We start from the raw sequence: 15,843 nt of genomic DNA, 5'->3' as shown, positions 1-15,843 counted from the left end.
GTATCCATTAATAAATGAAGGGGCTATCTAAATGATGAGATGAGAAAAATCATCAAGGTAAAGGTCTCCCATAAACATATTTGAATTAATATTATTTGTCAGCATAGATAGAATTTTGGTTTCTTTGCAAACTTGCAAAAGCTTTGCAGTCTCTAACTTTTTGTTAAAAAAAAACAACACAAATAAAACCCTTAAAAACCTGTCAACACAACATGTCCTCTTGACTTAAGTAGGTGTCAAATAACTTCTTTTACCTCAACGGTCAATCACTAACTGCTTCCCCTTGCCAATTATCTGTTAATTTATGTCTTTTTCTTTGTGGTTTTGCCATCAATAAGACCACATGGACATGATAAAAATATTCATTTTCACATCTAATCATAGCTACAGTTTGCTACAAGCTGACAACAAAATGCTATTACAATATTTTAATGTCTGGATCTCTTTAATGATGGTTCAGTGGTTTGAGATGTTGATTTTGAGCCACTTGTCCCTCACTGCTGTGTGCTTGAATCCAACCAGTGACAAAGGACACCTAATGATGAGGATACAAGCATTAACAAGCTTATTTCTTCTCAGGTGTCTATAACATTGTGCATGTAGCCACACCTGGGATATCCCAACTAATGTAGGACAACTGGAAATATGCCATTTATCTTTTAAATAGTGTTAGTCGTGCTTCAAAAACCTTCGCAAATAAGTAACAAAAAATTGGTCTTATTATCACCCAATCAGAGAGCCTAATTTTGCACTTTATTACACAAAATGCATACTTCACATTACACAAAATATATATAAATGACAACAACAACAACAAAACAACAAGATATATCTGATTAAATTGAATGTAGATCCTATTTACAAAAGAAAAATTATACCCATTCATACTACAAATAGGTCACCAAATTAAGATACAGAAAAACAAGTGGCAGGTGTTTTAGGAGTTAAAGCTTAAAGATTATGTTTAAGTTTTGTCAATTAATAAGGATTTCAAGGTTTAAATTTTACCATCTTACTGATTTACTGATATGTGTTTTTCAATTTCAGCTAATTTGGATTTGCATTTCATTCATAAAACCTACAGATTTACAGCGGCACTTTGACCTGGTACACATGTCATACATTTATTTTTTCCTTAAACCAACTTACCAGCAAGGCTTTTTTCATTATCTGGGGCAGTGGGTAAACAGTTTTTTTATTTTCATGTGCAAGTTATGAATAGAGACTTGTTGTGCTTTATCTATAACAGACGATTTGGTTGAAGTTGGGTAAATAAAATAAAAAAACTGAATGAAAATCAGGAGTAAAAACTAAAGGGACTTGTGGGAGAGGTAATGCTAATTTATGTGAGAAATATATTACCCCCCAAGCCATAAAACTTTCTCTAACAATCCTGAATCATCAATATAAAAATTCATGTTTCAGCACTTTTCTGATATTTTCACTCCATTCTCATTAAACAAATGAATTTTTATCAAACTTGCATCAGTAAGTAAATTGTCTCCCTTTAATAACAAAACAAAAAATAGTTCAAACAAAGGAACTTAAAATCAAAATTTTAAAATGATGCAGGCACAGTTTAATGGAGCCTTGAGAAATAATATCTTGAAAGAAAATTATCTCCCTTTGAAATGAAGTGATTTTATAAATGATCTCCCTTACATAATTTTGACAAATAATTCCTTTTTAGAAAATTGTCTCCCTTACATAAGAAATCATTCCTTTTTAGAAAATTGTCTCCCTTACATGAGAAAATCATTACTTTAATAAAATTGTCTACCTTTCATGGAATAGTTTCATTATAATTATTATGAATATGAACTACCTAAAATGATTTTTTTTTGTTAACAAATCACTAAAATTTTGAAATTTTCACATTCTAGACTGTTTGTAACAAACAATTTTACAGTAAATGAATGTAACATTTTTTTTTTCTATTAAACTTTCAAGGTGGACCCCTAACAATCAGATTTCCATTTTTTGTCTTCTACATTTCGTAAAATTATCTTTATGCAAAGAAACTTAAACTCTATAGTAAAAGTTAACTTGAATCATATCAGATCACAGTTTGCAGAAAATGATAGTAAAAATAGTAATGTTGGTGAAAATGTACTCTGCAAAAACTATCAAAAGAAAATTTTCACTCTGTGAAATAAATCAGCAAATTTTCGGCTATGTTTCAAATTGATAATCACTGGTCTGTAATGCACTTGGATTATATTACATTAAAAACATTACATTTTACATTCATTTACATGGCCAGATTTCATATAATTTTCTTACAAAATGATTAAGTAAAAATAACAGTTTTGCCGCCATAGTAACACTGAATTGTTAATTTAATAAACCCCCCAGCCCCCACCCCTCGCAACCCAACCCCTGCCACCCTACACTCCAGTGACATCAGCTGGGGATTATTAGCCGAGTTTTTGAGCCCCTCCTGCCCAACACTCCGGTGACAGCAGCTTGGGGATATTAGCCGAGTTTTTGAGCCCCTCATGCGCAACACTCCAGTGGCAGCAGCTGGGGGATATTAGCCGAGTTTTTGAGCCCCTCCTGCCCAACACTCCAGTGACAGCAGCTGGGGGATATTAGCCAAGTTTTTGAGCCCCTCATGCCCAACACTCCAGTGACAGCAGCTGGGGGATATTAGCCGAGTTTTTTTTAAAACTTCAGTCTGACTGTCTCGGTGATTTTGACCTGGTCTCCCTATCATAGTAAGCTACTAATATCAAATAAATTGGAAGATTAACCACTGGTAGAAATGCTATTAAAACTTGTCAAGTGCTCTCATAAAACAAGGGTTATGCTTGGAATAAAAACAACCCAGAATCAGTGTGAAAGAAATTCTACACCATGATGACTGGAAGCAGCAGGTCATAAAAATGGCTATCAGAGAAAAAATGTGATATATACACTGATTTTCATCTCTTTAATGTTTAATGTTCACCATGCCTAAAATATCTGTCATTAAATACAAAATCTTGAAATGATTTAGCCAAAACAAAAAACAGAACCTCAACTTATCATAAAACGAACCTCTCAAGAAATCATGAACCATTGCTTAAAAAATGGCCAATTTGTATCAGATGACAAATGAAGTCTGTTCATATTTGAAATTGCTCTACTATTTTATCAAAGCTTCATCCTGCTGGCTCTACAGTAATAAATCAGCCTTTGCCTCCAGTAAAAGCATAAGAAGATTGACACTGTTGACTGACTGACTGACCAACTTCATACTTCCATTTTGATTGATCAGAAATTCAGCTGGTCAATATTTTAAAGAATGAATAGCTAAATGTATTCACAGAGATACGGTAATATCAGGACATGGTGGTTATACCATGGGAAAATTGAAAATATATTATACATATTGGCAATATATGATCAGTGAATCATGAAGTCCAAAATATAGACTATCATCATTATATATAAGCAATTATTAATGCAAAAAGGGAGGCAGTCTTCACCTTTTTCATGAACACTCAGTGAGCAGGTAATGAAAAACCTAAATTGGCAATTTAGAACCAATATTGGCAATTATGTATGTGACATTTAGAACCAATATTGGCAGTAATCATCATGTAAGGGACAAATTAAGAATTACTGGCAATTATGTACGGTACATTTAGAACCACTATTGCCAATTATGTGTAGGGCATTAAAATTGATTTGGTCAATTAATAAATGATCTCTAAGACAGTACCGGTACCAATTAGTGCAACATGAAACATCCATATTGGAAATTGTCTAGAGATAAGACATAATTTATAAAATACCATCAAATTACATAGATACACCTGCACCTAGATTACACTCTTAAGTTTGAAGCCAAATTGTATAATACCTCCTTGAGAAAATGATATATCCCATTTATTTTATTTTTTCTTGTTGGAAAAGTACAAAGTAATTAACCAAATTAAATAAAATGATTAAGAATTGGCAAGAACTTCTGGAAATGCTGGTTTTATAATGCATTATCTGAGGAACATTCACAAAAAATTGTGTTTAACAACGGTATGCTTACTACATGGATTTTTCATGAAGATTCTCACAGAAACACGGCATGGTTCTTACAGAATATTCGCCCCTGGGACTTCTGACAAACAGAAATGCTAAGTTTGCAAAGAAAGATTTTTGTAGTCAGTCATCATTTTAGTTTCTTGTAATTCTCAAATGTTTGAAAAAAAACCAGTAAAATGTAAAAGGATTGGTGTTTTCTAGAGCCACTAATGCCTTGTTAATGCTAAAAGGAGTGTCTATTGTAAATAAATGTTTCAAATTTTGTTTGTTTGTCTTTGCCCCATTTTTTTTGTGGTTTTAAAATAAGGCACATAATGTAGCTGTGAACTTATGTGAAAGCGTTGGCAGGGTGGGGTAATGGAGAGGGGGGGGGGGGGGGGGTGACAGTGGCTTAAATGTTTCAAGTCAAATGAACATTTGAACAATTTACAGCATTGTATTTATTCAAATGGGTTTCTTTTAGAAACATTATAACATGTAAGCTTAAACTTCAAACAGAAAATCTAGACATTATTTCCCTTTCTGCAAATTTGTCCCATATGCTTGAATTTTCATACATAATAAACATACATTTTTATAATTTATATTTACACATTAATTTTGCCAGCTTTCAAAAGTTCAAAATGTAAAACTTAACTGAAATAGTTTTGAAATTCTCAAATATTATAATTTTTGAAGAAAACATTTTTATATGTAAATAAGTGTGACCATTTCAACATGATTCTGACTGAGTAAAACTAAGTATTACAGAGTTTTCATATAATTTCTTGATAAATTGTTACTAAGCATTTTCCATTTTGTTGTGACCTTGACCCAGTTAATAAGCATTCATCAATCATTTCAATATGACCTTGACCCAGTTAATAAGCATTCATCAATCATTTCAATATGACCTTGACCCAGTTAATAAGCTTTCATCAATCATTTCAATATGACCTTGACCCAGTTAATAAGCATTCATCAATCATTTCAATATGACCTTGACCCAGTTAATAAGCATTCATCAATCATTTCAATATGACCTTGACCCAGTTAATAAGCATTCATCAATCATTTCAATATGACCTTGACCTGTAAACTGGGAGCATTCACCTTTTTTAGTGTGATTTTGTTAATCACTGATTACAGTAGCCACATTTCAAGAAATTGTGAGAGATAAGTCTTGCTTAAAAAGAGTATCCAAGGTATCAGTTTCAGGACTATGTACCCAGTGTTATAACAGATTGATGTATTTCAGCCCTTATTTTGACTACACATTTCAATTAATGTTATAAAGGGTTCTTACAAATAATATTGTAATATTACACACATGGATATAGCATTTTTGGAACAAGACTGCAAAGAAGAAGAAAAAACAACACAGATACAGCATTTACCCCATAAATCACAGTTACAGATTCCACAAGGAATATGATCAAAGTAATTTACATGGAATTCAGCAGAACTGCAGATCAAGGTGTTTGCTTTGCAAGCAGTTACAGCATATTTTTCATTCAGGAGTATAGATCTACAGTGATACTATCAATTAATCTGGATGTTAATGTAGCAGTATAATGATAATTACATCACTGCAGCCAGCCAAAGGCTTATCAGTAGCAGGCAAGCTGTTTCTCTCCACAGGTAAGCTGTTTTCAATGTAAAACAATGTATAAAGTGAAACAATGTTCACTGCAGCAAGGGGCTAATATAAAACGATGTACACTGCAGCTAGGGGCTGATGTGAAATAATGTTTACTGCAGCATCTTAGGGGCTAATATGCAGCTAGGGGCTAATATGAAACTATGTACACTGCAGCTAGGGGCTAATATGAAATGATGTACACTGCAGCTGCTAGGGACTGATGTGAAATAATGTTTACTGCAGCAAGGGGCTAATATGCAGCTGGGGGCTAATATGAAACTATGTACACTGCAGCTAGGGGCTAATATGAAATGATGTACACTGCAGCTGCTAGGGACTGATGTGAAATAATGTTTACTGCAGCAAGGGGCTAATATGCAGCTGGGGGCTAATATGAAACTATGTACATTGCAGGAACGGGGCTAATATGAAACGATATATACTGCAGCTAGGGGGTGAAGTGAAAAAGTGTTCACTACAGCAAGGGGCTTAAGTGTAACAAATTACTCTGCTAAGGGCTTAAGTATAACAATGTATACTGGTGGCCTAAAATTAATACTGGTAACAGTACAGGACCTTTATTCTGGTTGCAGTACAGGGCCTTTATTCTGGTTGCAGTACAGGGCCTTTATTCTGGTTGCAGTACAGGGCCTTTATTCTGGTTGCAGTACAGGACCTTTATTCTGGTTGCAGTACAGGGCCTTTATTCTGGTTGCAGTACAGGACCTTTATTCTGGTTGCAGTACAGGGCCTTTATTCTGGTTGCAGTACAGGACCTTTATTCTGGTTGCAGTACAGGGCCTTTATTCTGGTTGCAGTACAGGACCTTTATTCTGGTTGCAGTACAGGACCTTTATTCTGGTTGCAGTACAGGGCCTTTATTCTGGTTGCAGTACAGGGCCTTTATTCTGGTTGCAGTACATGGCCTTTATTCTGGTTGCAGTACAGGGCCTGTCATTATACTTAAATTGTTTTCAAATATTCAAAGAGAGAAGTGATACAGGTGTTTTAGATCAAGTTAATGTGTTCTCTTAACAGCATACATATATCAAAAAACATGTTTATTATTTGATGCTTTATGTCTAAAATTGTAACATTTCTTTATCAGTCTAATCAAAGTTTATCAGAAAATTTGTCAAGATATGCAAAGGTGAGTGATGGCTGATGAAATAATTTCTGATAAAAAAATCAAGGCTCATTCATAAAATGGATTATTTCTCTACAGCAGAAATATCAGCAGCATTTCTGATATGGTATTTTAGAAGCTAGATCCTACTGTTTACCTCTATGCATTTTCCTTGCATATTTTAGTAATTTCAAATGAACTGTATTTTTTTAAAATCTTATTAATGTGTTCAAGGTTAAAATATTTTCTATTTCTGACTAATAAAACTAGACCTATCACTGAAGGTGATTAATACCCCCACCAGCAACTTTGAATTTTGAAAAAAAAGTAGTCTGAAGAAAAATTTGAACAAAAACTATCAACTGTGTACAAAGAAATATTTCAATTAATTGTAATCACAACTGGGGTCTTGAAATAAGCTTGCTATACACCAAGTTTGATTACAATATCTCATTCCTAACTCTAGTTAATGTCCGGAAACCATTTTTCTATTTTAAATAACACTATAACGGTGACCTTGACCCTAGGGGGTCCAAATGCAATACCAACCCAGGTCTTCATATAAGCTTCCTATACACCAAATAAGATTATAATATCTCATTCCTAACTCTAGTTATTGTCCGAAAAGCATTTTTCTATTTTCGTAACAGTGACCTTAACCTTGACCCCAGGGGGTTCAAATGCAATACCGAACCAAAGTCTTCATAAAGCTTGCTAAACACCAAGTTTGATAACAATATCTCATTCCTAACTCTAGTTATTGTCCGGAACCATTTTTCTATTTTTAGTAACACTCTAATGGTGACCTGACCCTAGGGGTCCCAAATGCAATACCAACCCAGGTCTTCATATAAGCTTCCTTTAAACCAAATTAGATTACAATATTCATCCTAACTCTAGTTATTGTCCGAAAAACCATTTTTCTATTTTCCTAACGGTGACCTTGACCTTGACCCCAGGGGGTTCAAATGCAATACCAACCCAGGTTTCATATAAGCTTGCTATATGCCAAGTTTGATAACAATATCTCAATCCTAACTCTAGTTATTGGTCCGGAAACCATTTTTCCTATTTTTAGTAACGGTGACCTTGACCTTTGACCCCCAGGGGGGTCCAAATGCAATACCAACCCAGGTCTTCATATAAGCTTGCTATTACACCGAGTTTGATTACAGTATCTCATTCCTAAGTCAAGTTATTGTCCGGAAACCATTTTCTAATTTTTAGTAACAGTGACCTTGACCTTGACCCCAGAGGGCCCAAATGCAATAACCGAACCCAGGTCTTCATATAAGCTTGCTATACGCAAGTTTGATAACAAATCTCATTCCTAACTCTAGTTATTGTCCGGAAACCATTTTTCTATTTTTAGTAACGGTGACCTTGACCTGACCCCAGGGGTCCAAATCAATACCAACCGGAGTTTCCACATAGGTTGCTATTAACCAAGTTTGATTACAATACCTCATTCCAAACTCTAGTTATCGTCCGGAAACCATGATGTGGACCGACAGACGGACCGACCGACCAACCGACCGACCGACAAGCTGACTCCTATATACCCCCCCTAAACTTCGTTTGTGGGGGTATAATAAACACAAGAGGTCAATGATAGCAATTGATCGCTCACATGATACCTATTGCTAAAAAATGTCAGAATCCTTCAATGCAGAATGTCAATTATACACATCTCTACCCTGTCTAATTCTAATTAATCAGATTAGTGGATAATCTACAATAAAAAATTTCAGTAGTATGAAAATATTTCATGAGTATATAGTGAAATATGATAATTTTTATATCACAAGAAGAAAGTAAATAGTCCAGCAAGACAGCAGTGAAAATACGGAAAATATATTTCACTGAAGTGAAAACTAACTTTTTACAGTGAAAATACAGAGAATATGCAAGATTATAATTTCATCAATATTTCTCAATATTTCATTTATATGATATCCAATATATCTAACTCCTGTGTACACATATTATAGATTCTAGGTTGAAATATAATAGTTGAAATACTATATAGAATAAAAGATAAAAATATTGTATTTATTTTATCAAACTATGTAACTATATTTGTTGCTATCATTAATTTTTGTTGGAAGTGAAACAAATATTTTGTCTAACATAAATTCCATGAATATTTTAAATGATACACAACAGCAAATATAAACATTACTGATATATTTAACACAGTAAGACTAGATGCTAATTTAAATACCTGTGAAAAACAATTATTTTCAAATTACACCTGACATGAGATATATGATAGCATGCTGATATTAAACTAATGAAGACTTGTATCACAATATATACATATCTTTATTTTCTAAAACAAGAAGTTTTCTTACATTACAAAGTTATCTTAAAATCTCTTTCCTTTTTTCTTCAATTTTTGTCTTAATTGTTATCAAAACACTATTAACTTTTCATTAAATGACATCAATATGTACTACTGAGAATTTAATAAAAGCTCAAAATATACACAAGACAATCTTAGCTATGACTTAGCAGTTTTTCAACACATCTAATTAACTGTAATTTTATAGCTAACTAAAAAATCATAACAATAGGGAATAACTATGCTGTTAAATGCAAATGGTTATTAAAACAAAGGGATGTAACTGAACAGTTAAACAGCTGATATGTTAAGAAATAAAGGGGAGTAACTGAAGTAGTAAACAACAAGCAAAGGGAAGTAACTATGGGAATACAGGAAACAAAGGTGTGTTAACTGTGTTGCATGTTTTTAGAAGAGCAGAGAAGGTAGAAACATATTTATATTACAGTCACATGCAAGGAAAGAAATGATTAACAGAAAACTTACTATATAAGTAACTGACTGAAGCAAAGTTCAAATTTTATCAGAACCTAAGCAACGGATCGTAACCAAGGTAACCAGTGCAGACTGAGATCAGTTGGTACAACCAGGACATCTGATCAGGGTCTGCATAATGTTTGCTGTGAAGTCAGTTATTTTGAAATTTACTATAAAAATGATATAAATATTTGATATACCAGCTTAAAATGTTAAGACATTTAGGTAAAGAAGGGTTAACAAACATCTTTCTTATTTATAGCAACAGAAGTTTTATTGTTTATAGAAGTGAATACCACCACAAGGGAGGTGAATCTAATGAACTTCACAAAACTTTGCAATAGGAAAACCACAAAGACGTTTTTCTACTAATATCATATTTAATCAACAAACAATTTCCAAGTAACTTAAATATACGATGTATTAAAGAAACATATCATTTTGTCCCTGTGATATGCATTTTATTCAAAACTTGTTTTTTTCCAAACATGATTTTAAATTTCATTAAAGGGTCAAAGAACAAACATGCAACAACAAAACAAGGTTATTTTACCTGTATGATAAGGTAAAAGTAGAAATATAACCCAAATATAAAAATAGATGGACAAAGATGTAATTATGACTAACATTATCAAAATAAAACTTTGTCTACTTATACCTTACTCTCATATACTCATGCCAAAGAAATAGGGGGGATGCAAACATAGTCAGAACAGTACACAGGGAAAGATCAATCAACTAACAAATACAACATGATGCAACATTCAGATTTCAGTACAACTCAATATTAGATAACAGATAAGGAGAGATAACCCATGCCATTTTACAACACCAAAGAGGGACAACTCCTACCAGTGTCAGGACAGTTTGCTTCATCAGAATGATCGTTACAGTCTGGGATTCCGTCACACTTTTGATCTGGATTTATACAGCGGAGGTGATCTTCGCACAATTCCTGACCCTCAAAACACACTGTGCCACCTACAGAGTACAATATCCATACAATACATCAGTTTATTTCCGTGTATAGACTGTAATCAATATATCTCTCAAATGAGATATGGAATTTATCTCACTGAGGATGTATAAGAAACTTTTATAAACTTGTTACAGTCACATTGTGGGTTATATATTTATCTCACCGAGGATATGTGGAGTAATTCTTACACTTGTGGCAAGGTACAACAGTACAACTTTTTTTATTATAAGTTTTTTTTTTTGTATCAAATGAGATATCAGAAATATTTCACTGCATATATGCTAGAAATTTCTAGTATTTGTCCTCAAGCATGATGTATAATGTACAGTTTACACATTGACCATTTTTTGAATATAAGGTAAAAATAACATGATTATTTTTAAATACAAAACAGAAATACAATTTGCTTTTACGATATTCAAGTGATACACAGTGATTGATATCAATTATATCCCACTGCTGAAACCATCTATTCAGTAAATTTATCTAGTATTTAACATTAAAAACAATAGATTTTAATAGGCTAACATAATCATAATTTCAAACTTAATTTCTTATTAGAACAATGAACATTTTGATTGTGTTTAAAGATAACAAATGAGCCGCGTAAATTTAAAAAAATTATCACTCTAGCTTACCACTACAATTTGACTAAATTACATACATGATTAAATAGTTACTAATGTTTAATATAAGATTCCACATGTTTAATAGAATCATGCTAACCATGCATGCAATATTTACAATCCACATACTGAACACAATCTCATGCACTAATGGTGGATATTCAAAAAAAAAATCAATTTACTAAAAACAACAAAGCTTAATACAGCTTCCTTAACAATTGAACTAAAAATAAATTCTGCAGTAACAAAAACAACCACTATAAGTATCAGACATTTTACCAACTAAAGACTTTAAGCATTATTAATGATGATTGCGATGATGATGATTATTAGAATGATGATAGTGATGATGATTATTCCTTTCTATGATGATGACAATGATAATGGTGATGATGATAATGATAATGATGATTACTCATTTCTATGCTGATGACAAATTTTATTTCTCACACTTTCCATTGTATATATCATAATTTTGGATTTTTCCACACACTTTTCATCGAAGTACCCTATTTTGTGATAATTAACATATAACAAATGTTTTTAACATTCATTCAGATATTTATTTTGTGATCTTCAACAAACACACAAAAAACAAGCATATTACAGACATCCAAGATGTTAATAGTGATATAATTAGAGCAAAGTGACATTCAGTTATAAATGAGCCGCGTCACGACAAAACCAACATAGTGCTTTTGCGACCAGCATGAATCCAGACCAGCCTGTGCATCCGTGCAGTCTGATCAGGATCCATGCTGTTCGCTATCAGTTTCTCTACTTGTAATAGGGTTTGTAAGCAAACAGCATGGATCCTAATAAGACTGTGCGCAGGCTGGTCTGGATCCATGCTGGTCGCAAACGCACTATGTTGGTTTTGTCATGATGCGGCTCAAATGTTACAAAAGAGATGTTCAAAGAAGACATTTATTACAAATGTCAGTTACAACTCTTGCTTTTAAAAGACAAATAGGAAAATCATAAATGCAATGACATTTAAGGCCATAAAAGTTCAGATCTGTTTCTGGTCTCAGACTTAAAAAAAAAAAGCAAAACAAAAAACAACTTCTTTTGGCCTTAAAATGAACTTATAACTGGGGCAAAAAAGGAAACAGCCTTTGCAACCGGGAAAGGGCCAAGCACCTGTCAAATCAGGCGGTTAATTAATATTGGAATAATTCATCCCTTGAATAACGCAGCAAACAAGCTCTGAAGATTTTTTGTATTAATTTTTTTTCAAGCCAAGTAAATTCATATTACCCAAGTTAATTCTTTCAACCCAAATAAATTCTTTTAACCCAAATAAATTCTTATAATCCAAGTATATTCTTATAAATTTTAACCCAAGTTCATGCAGTTGTATATTTTAAGGCAATTTACTATTACAGAAAGCCAAGATGTATATTGTTATACAGTATATTGAGGAGAAATTTCAGGCTTGTCATTACAATTATTCAGTAAAATTTTTTGAATTTGAGGCTGAATGTTTTAGTTTTTATCACATGCAACAAACACTATTCTTAAAGGTGTCCCAAAGAATGCATTGTGAGACAGCCGCCTCCCTAATGACAACCCTGCAGACATCATGCCAATACTCAAGTCAAAGAGCTTCGAACAAATTTACAAACAAACAAAAAATAGTGTCATCGATTACAGAACATTTTTTGTGTTTAGTTCTTAAAAAACAGTCCATTGTGAGTTAATGTGCTGTTTATTGCAGAAAGTCAAGACAAGACAGTCCCTGTACTACTGTGACAATTCATTTATTGATATATATAGTTAATTATTACCCCTCACTAACGTTAATTTCTCATAGGCCAATAAGAGTTATTCTTCCTGTTAATTCAAGTGTACCATGTGAATAAAATTTGGTACTGTTACATAGGTATAACAGTACTTTTCCACAAATAAAAACCTATAGAAACAGTGTCCCAATGAAGTATTTGTTTGGGGTAATAAAATAAATAACATATAGGTTTGTGAGTAACAACAAAAATATCATCCCTAGTAAAAATACTGTTACCTATGGCGTTATTTTCCTTGGGAACAATATTTTTACTGTTATATACTCACACACCTATGTATTATTTGAGCCGCTTCATGATAAAACCAACATAGTGCGTTTGCGACCGGCATGGATCCAGACCAGCCTGTGCAACAGTGCAGTCTGATCAGGATCCATGCTGTTCGCTATCAGTTTCTCTACATGTAATAGGGTTGGTTAGCGAACAGCATGGATCCTGATCAGACTTCGCGAATGCGCAGGCTGGTCTGGATCCATGCTGGTGGTAAACCCATAATGTTGGTTTTGTCATGGCACGGATCATTTATATAATGCTATTAAGAAGTATACGAAGGAGAATTCATGCCAATTCCAGATCAGGCTTCATCTTACCAGGACATTCTTTCTCATCTGACTCATCTTCACAATCGGGAAATCCGTCACAACGACTGACCTTTTCTAAACACATTCCGTCCCCACATGTAAATTCTCCTTCAGCACATTTTGCTATATGGTTAAAACGAGACAGAGAAAGCGACGTTAAATGTCATGTTAATATTATGAAAATGTTGTGTTAATGAGTCATGAAATTGTTGTGTTAATTATTCATGAAAATGTTGTGTTAATAAATCATGAAAATGTTGTGTTAATAATTCATGAAAAGTTGTGTTAATAATTCATGAAAATGTTTTGTTAATAAATCATGAAAATGTTGTGTTAATAAATCATGAAAAGTTGTGTTAATAACTCATGAAAAAGTTGTGTTAATAATTCATGAAAAGTTGTGTTAATAATTCATGAAAAGTTGTGTTAATAATTCATGAAAATGTTTTGTTAATAATTCATGAAAATGTTGTGTTAATAATTCATGAAAATGTTGTGTTAATAATTCATGAAAATGTTGTGTTAATAATTCATGAAAAGTTGTGTTAATAATTCATGAAAATGTTTTGTTAATAATCCATGAAAATGTTTTGTTAATAATCCATGAAAATGTTGTGCTAATAATTCATAAATATTTCATCTTGTGTTAATATTATTCAAATGTTCAGTTAAAATATGAAAAAGTTGTGTTAATAATTCATGAAAATGTGATGTTAATATAATTAATGAAAAAATTTTGTTCATCTTAAGATTTAAGTTAAGATTACAAAATGTTGTGTTAATAATTCATGAAAATGTTAAGTTGATATTATGTTCTCTGGGAAGGCTTTTCTTGAGCAAACTTTCTGATATAATAAGATCACAATAGTAAAGTCAGCTATTGTTTAGATGACTTGGAAACTTATGCTCTGATGGTTGATAACTGAAACAAATATGAAACTGCTAAATTTTTTAGCTGAGTTTCAAGTCATGAATAAGCCAAGCTCTTCAATAATAACGGACACTTATTTAATCAGAAAGTTCATACAAAAGCAGTCATTTTACAAGCGGACATGTGAATATTTAAGAATCTACATGTTTATTACCTCCCTTTATATCAGAAAATGTTGATTACCTCTCTTTATCTAAGAAATTGTTAATTACCTCCCTTTATCTAAGAATTGTTCATTACCTCCCTTTCAGAAATATTTATGTGATGCATTAGTGAGACATGTGTTTGATGTCTACAATATGATGGATGACTGATGGAAAGATATAATTTAGTACAAAAAAAATAATATATTAAAAACAATGGCAAAAGAAAAAGGATACAAAACTAGAAAAGATACCAAAAAACCCAAAAAACTGAACTCATTTGTTACAGAAAATAATTCAGTCAATGACACGGTTCATAGTAAAAATAACTGACAATCTGTAATGATACTGAGTGAAGTCTCTTTCCAGTTTTTGAAGTATACAAAATTTGTACAATCTACCCTGTAATAAATTTTCCTTCTATTCAAACTGTACAAACCCGGTTTGCAATAAGAAAAAACAACTGTATATAGTCTAGACGGTATAAATCAAAAGGTGCAAAATAAACGACCATAAAACAGTTTAATTACAAAGCACTGTTTTGTAGGAGTGCTCATATTATTGATTTGTCAATGATTGACAGATTTGTTTGCAGGTACTTCCACGTTTTAATATTATTTTATAGAAGTACACTGGCTAACACTTTCCTGAACATAAAAAAAGCTAAATACTGCAATTTTCAGATAATTTCAAATTTCAAGCATTGAATTATTTCATTTCAGCAAGAATATCTAATTTTTTCATAATTATATCTGTTTTCTAAATGGTAAATTAATTTAGTGATATTCAAGATATAAAATCATAAAACTGAACAAAGTATTTAGACAATTATATCAGTCAACTAACCTAAGTATTTAGACATATATCTGTCAACTAACCTAAGCATTTAGACATATATCTGTCAATAACCTAATTATTTAGACATATATCAGTTAGTTAAAGTTACATTAAATAAATATGTAAAAATATTTTGCCGTCGGCCTAAAAATCAAACATTCTACAGTTTCATTAACCTGTTTAACAGTATTGTTGTAAATCTCGTCAAATATTGTTCATAAATAAGGATTTTAAACGGGAAACCCCACCGTACCACTAAAGTTTGTATACGAATTTTAACATGCAAATGAAGACTATAATGAGCTCGTGTATGCGCTACGTCACAGTTTTATAGTTGCTATCCGAACACA

At 32.4% G+C, this 15,843-nt stretch overlaps 1 protein-coding gene across 1 annotated transcript in view; it reads right to left on the bottom strand.

Annotated features, from left to right (window-relative positions):
• LOC132741052 (collagen alpha-1(I) chain-like) overlaps nt 1-15,843 on the bottom strand; it is a 141,769-nt gene that overhangs the window by 40,492 nt on the left and 85,434 nt on the right. Inside the window, 2 exon segments of the mRNA XM_060729137.1 lie at nt 10,444-10,572; nt 13,592-13,705. Coding sequence (XP_060585120.1) covers nt 10,444-10,572; nt 13,592-13,705 — 243 coding nt within the window.

Source organism: Ruditapes philippinarum, unplaced genomic scaffold (genome assembly GCF_026571515.1).
Source record: "Ruditapes philippinarum isolate M1 unplaced genomic scaffold, ASM2657151v2 ctg698_1_1_1_1, whole genome shotgun sequence".
Taxonomy (NCBI): domain Eukaryota; kingdom Metazoa; phylum Mollusca; class Bivalvia; order Venerida; family Veneridae; genus Ruditapes; species Ruditapes philippinarum.
The sequence above is the reverse complement of the archived record's forward strand: the minus strand, read 5'-3'. Positions and strand labels throughout refer to the sequence as shown.